General features: G+C 27.4%; 1 protein-coding gene across 1 annotated transcript; it reads right to left on the reverse strand.

Moving 5' to 3' along the window:
• Positions 1 to 1,141: 1,141 nt before the first annotated feature.
• Positions 1,142 to 6,115, reverse strand: LOC126846765 (kelch-like protein diablo). The gene is made up of 11 exons (XM_050586552.1): positions 5,823 to 6,115; positions 5,212 to 5,319; positions 4,325 to 4,556; positions 4,070 to 4,245; positions 3,896 to 4,004; positions 3,171 to 3,324; positions 2,941 to 3,035; positions 2,335 to 2,652; positions 2,069 to 2,215; positions 1,694 to 1,940; positions 1,142 to 1,416 (listed from the first exon to the last, which is right to left on the reverse strand). The coding sequence occupies exons 5-11, from the start codon at positions 3,914 to 3,916 to the stop codon at positions 1,199 to 1,201; spliced, it is 1,200 nt and encodes a 399-aa protein (XP_050442509.1). The 5' UTR covers positions 3,917 to 4,004; positions 4,070 to 4,245; positions 4,325 to 4,556; positions 5,212 to 5,319; positions 5,823 to 6,115; the 3' UTR covers positions 1,142 to 1,198.
• Positions 6,116 to 6,918: the final 803 nt, after the last annotated feature.

The raw sequence follows: 6,918 nt of genomic DNA on the forward strand, positions 1-6,918 counted from the left end.
CATATATATATTTGATATATATAGACATACGAGTTCACCCATTTCTTCAGCACACTCTCTCTTTCAATACTCAAAAATATTTTGTTTTTAAGTTTATGTGCCAATTGCCATTTTCAATAAAATGTTTACAAAATCCATACTTTCGTCTAATTTAAAAAAAATATTTATACAATCTGTACATAGGTAACCATTTTTACCGATGAATATTCAACAACTCAAATAAACATATATAATAATTTATACTTATATAGAATAGGATTTACCGTGTACTCATTTTCGCATAGGAACGTTTATTTCAAAGTGATTTTCTTAATTTTAATAATTCCTAAAGAATTGAGACTTCTCCATCCCCACTATGCTGCAATAATTAACACAAAAACAGAAAAACTCCTTTGACAAGTAAAAACAAATTATTTGTAATTAATTAATAACAATAACAATTAATAAACAAACTATAATATATAAATGACAAAATAAATGATATCGTTTAAGAGCATTTGAAATGAAGGCCGTCGATGAGACGTGGTTCTGAGGTATCTTCGCCGCTGTTATAGTAAACGTTCCGTGCCGCAAGCAAACACGGCGGCAAAGGAAACCAATAGCCGATAGCTATACATTATTATGATAATTATTCTTTTTTATTAAAAAGATAAAGTCTTAAGTTAATAGCAAGGACCGAATAATTTGGTTAACCAATTCAATTTATCTTACAATAAAAAATACATTAATGGTCGTGAAATAACCATAAGTTTTAAATGTTGGTTATTTGCTACTGAATAATGTTTTAAACACTTTTTGAACAAACAAAAATATTTGGTGTAACAACCAATGGTATGGTAGTTGGTACAAAATACATGTATAGATAGTCTAGCAATTTTGGAAAATAAATAAATACATTACAACACACTTTTTTTGAGCTTATAAGAATTGACTTCATTCGTTTCCCAATATGATGGAACTGCACAGTAGGTTGAAATCACATAAAAATTATATCTTTTCAAAATATTTTTTAATCAATGTACAATAGTAAACAATGAAATAATAGGTTTAAAATATGTAATTTCCTTATTGGATGTTTATTATATAATAAATATATCTACATTACTGATTAAACACTAGTTAACTTCATATTAGTTTCGTTTAAAATATATTTTTTGAATTAAACTTTTAAATTTCATAAAACATTATACTTAAATTTTTATAAATCTATATTAAATGTTTTCAATCTCACATCATTAAGACAAATAATGTGATCATAATCGATTAATTTATTTTTTGAATTAATCACTTGCCATTCTTTTTTTTCAGCAATATATCTTTCACAGAAGACACTGTCAGGACTTTTCTCATTTTTGCTTAAACACCGGATGCTATTTTTTCCCACAACAAATATATCATTTTCGAAGGTAACGGCATCTGCATTTTAAAATATTGTGTTATGAATATATCGTATGAAGAAGTTAGAACTCTATTAGCTTGAACTACTAGTTTTAAAATTTTGAGCAAATTGCAGGGTCAGAGCAATAGCTACCGTTCTACAGTAAAGTCGTGACTGTGAAACGGTGACTATCGCTATAACCCTGCAATAGGTTTGAAACGTCAGATAACTAATGACGACATGAATGGATCCAAAGAATATGATAAAACATAATATACGTCTGGATAATATTTCTTTACATTATTATTCACTTACTTCCAAACGCTTTTTTGTTGTTCATATTAGGAAGCTTATCCCATGTTAAATCTGTTAAGTTCATTTTATAAGCGTATTCAGATATTTCAGAAGGGTAACTGCCAAATAAATACAAATCATTTCCTCCACTTGTAATGCCCATAGAATCAGCAACTGTTGGCATAGAATTACACTGCTTCCAAAGTTTTTCTTGTAGATTATAGCAATCTACTCTACTTAATCGGTCATTATTATAATATCCACCAAACTTTATAGAAAAAAAAAACAATTCCATTAAGTATACAATGTAAAATCATTTACAATTTTTCTTTTAGGTTTGGCAACCTTCCTGTATACTAGTATGTACGTAAAAACACAATACAATTGCATACTTACAACATATAAACACGAGCCGTGATTTATAGCACTGCATCCATACCGGGGGTAAGGCATTGGCTGTTCGATTTCAGCCCATACTTTCGAATCCGTGTCGTAATACTCTATTGAACTTAATGTTGGTCCTAAAGGATCCTGACCTCCTACCTATGCGGCATAAAGCGTAAAAACACACATAAAATTAATATTTTTTAAATGTATTACATGTATCGACTCCAAATCAACTCAGATTTATTGGTTTTTAATTAACCTAAATTGATACACACCACATATATAAACTTTCCTTGAGTGCTAACAGCAAATTGCTTTCGTATTTTTCGCAAAGGAGTTGTAGGTATCCACATTTTTGATGTAGAAGTAAGGTCGAGTTCGTCAATACAATTATTCCATTCCCCTAATTTATTATAACCACCAAATGCAAGTAATATTCCAGTATCCGAAACGACCAAGGTTGCATTATCACGGGGTGGACAAAAAAATGAATAATCACATGATTTCCAATTTAGATCATCTTCGTGCCTCAGATCCATATACTTTACACAAGAATCATCACCATTAGATTGACCTTTAATTGCGAAAAAAATCTAAAAAGAAATATTTTATTATCTATAAATGTAAAATGTATTCTACAGATATCCCACACAGCAAAAATATATTTAATAAAAAAAATATCATTTTGTAATACAGTGAAAAAGTTTCCTTAAGATTATTAATCAATTAAAATATGTGGGAAATATTATTGAAACATTTGTGTTCGATATTAGTGAAATATTAAAAAATATTGTAACAATAATTTTTAATTAATATTTAAATTAAAAAAAAATATTTTGCTTTGTGTGATGCTATTAATAAGTTAAAAAATACTTATATACATTTGGTTTATACAGTTGAGATGTTCCAACTGTTGCATTTATTATATTTTCATCAACATCGACAAATAAATAATTTTTCATGATAAATATCAAGCCTAAAAATATTAAAAATCAATATCTGACTACTACACAGTGGTATGTAACGTGAAAATAATTTAAAATAAAATTTATAAGGAGATCCAATATAAATTGTATATTATAAAATGATTAGAATCAGTATAGGTACTTACAGTCTTTTTGGCTGTTTAGTAAAGGTTCATCGCATATCCGTTGTAATTCTTTTTTTGAAATTAAAGGTAACCTCAAATAATTCAGTAAATTAGCTAAATATTTACTTCGTTCATCTATATCATACTTTATCCATTTCATAATAAAATTGAAGATCTATAATAATTATTAACTTATATTCAAAAACCATACACATTAATTTATAATATAATTCATTATATATTATTATCCTAGTAAAAAAAAAAAAGGCATAAGTAATGTGATCACACAAATTTATACTGAATAAGTGTAATAAGAACTAAAAATAATGATCTTATTTCTTTATATTTGTAATTCAAAAATTATTAAAAAACTTGCGTCTAGAAAAACGTCTAATACATTTCGCTTTTTCTCTATATTTCTCAATTCATTTCCTCACAAAAAATAATGGTTCCATTTTTGACCATCCTGACAAATATCTGAACTAATATCCTGATTGCTTTCTCAACCTTTAGCTCTACTACTTTTCCCATACTTACAGTTTGTGACACATTAATTGTATGTATCTTGATAATTTCCACATTCTTGAACACTATCTTTATTTATTCTTAAATAATACAACCAAATAACTATACATCTAAGACCTCATTAAAAAATATTTTACCTTACTTGTTGGGAGTGATAATATATCATAAATGCAATTAAATATAAGTAAATTAAACGTATTTTTTTAATTTTGCCTAAGTACCTTTTTTTCAGATTCAACCATCAAATGATCGTTTGATATGATCTTAAAAATATCTTCTAAATTTAATTCATACAATTTTATTATTTGCGATTCAGTTTCCAAAATTGTCCTAGGAATAAAACATTTAGTATAGATTAAAACGTTCTCAAACAAATTCCAATCTTAAAAACTTACTTGAAATTTTCTAAACAATATAGGAAACTATAATTGTATAAGCCCTTTTTGTGATGTAGGTTCAGCAAATCTCATAAAATTAACACAATTATTGGCATATATGTTTTTTTTAACATAATCATAACATAATCCTTTGCGTAGTTAAATTGGAAGTATTCAGAAGCTTTCAATAGTTTCTAAAATACATAAAATATAAAATAATTTCATAGAATATTTTTATGGATAATAAATTGTTGGGTGGTTTGTATGTATTACTTCAATATTGTTTTCCTGGATATCCAACTGAAAAGTATATGCACAAGTTATTATTGACTTCAAAATACCAGACTCAATGTCCTTAATAGGAATACTAATTTCTTTGCTTTCTTTAAAGCCACCGTCAAACATTGCCAATAGCACAGGGCTTGCAGATGCTAAAATTACTTTATGTGCTAAAATCTGCACGTCATCATCACATAGTAAAATAATGTCGCATAGGGTTTGCGTTCTGTAAATAATTAATATTTTTATTTATACATGAGTATGAAGGTATCCAAAGCCTCTAATTTTCAGATCTTAAGTCTTTATTGCGAGTTAAAAAAATTCTAATTCTAAAAATTTGTAAATATTATAGAGCCGACTAGAACTACCTTTAGTCTAATTATAAAGCAACTGGCTAAATGAGATTATTCAATATTTGCCTGAGTTGACTGATCTCTTAATAACAAAGTATTTATACATGGACAATAGCTTGGGACAAATGTTTTGAACGTAAGCAGTACTAGAAGTTTGATGGTGTAATTGACTATTTTGAGTAACATGTAGGTAGATGTAGAAACCAGGGAGGGTAATAAAAATTAGATATTTAATAGAAGGTAAAAAAAAAAAAAAGTTGTGTAAAAAAATCTCGTAACAAAAAAATAAATATACTTATTACTATTTAATGAATAGAAATTGAATAAATTATAAGTACTTGCAATTTTTTCAGTTATATAGAACTAAGGCTATGCTAAAAGCACGATGAAGAGAAGATCTCTTAAATAATATCTTCTCTACATCATGAGCTAAAAGTAACAAAAGGTTAAAATGGTAAACGTTAAAAAGGTCTAAATAATAAATGATAACTCTAGAGATGGGTTATTTTGAAGTAAATGATAACTTACTGAAAGAAACCATACAAGTTTCTATAATGTTCAGACATAACCGCCATTGTTTTAATTGGTATGTTGTACTTAAAGCAATTTGTAGGCATGTTAAACAGTTTAGTTTGTCTAAAAAATGGAAAATATAGTTAACTTTAAATAAATATCAAACTTAATAAGAATCGGAGAGCGGTGTTTCCTGTCTACTGTCCATCTAATGCACTGTATCCGTATTTAAATGTACTTTTGTTCTAACAAAGGTCTCTCATTGATTTATTAGGAATGTGAAAACAGATTTCAATTCTTGAAAATCTCTTCTAAGGGACGACTGTTCTACTGCTTTCATTTGTTTTTTTTCTTTGTTAAAGTGTAATTCTTTGTTTATACTTTTAACTTTAAAGTACAAAATTTAAAAAAGGAAGAAAGCCGTATCATAGAAGAGATTCCTTAACACATCAGCAAATCATAGTCGGCAAACAATCGGTCAAACAAAAATAGATGGACTGAGATAGAAAACAACTTTTTTGAGTTTAAAAATAAATACTATTTAACATAACAGGATCATAAAATACTGTATACAATAACAATGTCGTATGTGCAACTTATAGCTTGGTTTTTCCAGCTGTACTTACAAATAATGCAGCTATTACGAACAACACTATAAAATACAATTTCACATAAAGGTAGACGATCACTTACACGTTTTTGATTTTTGAGATTACAACAAAGGTCAAAACTCTATTTACTAATCTATGACAACCTTAGTTTTATGATATTTTTTTTTTCTTATGAAAACGACGCCGACAGGAAGGAATAACGATTAACACATTGAGCGAACATGAAAGTGTGTGAAATTAGCTCACAGAATAACCAGAAGGGAAACCTATACCTCTTCTGTTTTTATCTATTCTGAGTATCGTTTTCGCAGGTGACCAGCTCTGGAAAATTCCCATTTTATCAAAGATGTCTGTCGCCACTGTTTGATCCGCGGGTAGAATTTTTTTTTAAATCTAAAATCACGGAAAATAAATATATTTTAACCATGTACAAAATAATATTTTATTAATTAACGTAAGACACTCAATATCGCTTAAGAATAATTAAAAATTTTGAAGTTTTTCTTTTGAAAAAAGTATGCTTATGTGATTTTACAATATTATAAAACAACTAAATGTTTACTTTTCTTAGTATTACCCAGAGCTCTATCGACTTTAAAATCCTACACGATAACGTATATATTTCATAGACCTATTAAATTAAGAACAATTAGCTGAAAACGTTGAACGGTCGATAACTAGTGTCAAATAATTAATTCAAATTGTCAATTAAAACATTAGATTGTTTTTACAATGATGGTTTTATTATGTCTGTAAATGTAATACTTTTTTTTTTTAACTGACTTACTGTAATAGAATCTCATATCCATCAGAAACCGCACTTTTGGTTAACTCAGAAGTTTCATTTTCTTACAAATTTTTAAAAAACTTTAAAAACCAATCCAAATATTGGACGTTTTTAACTGTTTGAACTTAACACACTCAAACTTCTTAAAGTGGTCAGATAAAGACGAAATTCGCTTAGAACATATTTTATTAAGTATGTATGTCAAGTTAATTAGAAGCATGGAATGATAATGTAAATTTTTTTTAAAAAAATGCACTTATTTTAGAGATTACAAATTATTAGATATTTTGTTAGATTCAGGATAATTATGACAGTGAAATAGAG

Source organism: Adelges cooleyi, unplaced genomic scaffold (assembly GCF_023614345.1).
Source record: "Adelges cooleyi isolate 19-005CV unplaced genomic scaffold, UGA_ACOO_1.1 ACOO_flye_CR_arks_rails_tigmint_CR_PRNA_9, whole genome shotgun sequence".
Lineage (NCBI taxonomy): Eukaryota > Metazoa > Arthropoda > Insecta > Hemiptera > Adelgidae > Adelges > Adelges cooleyi.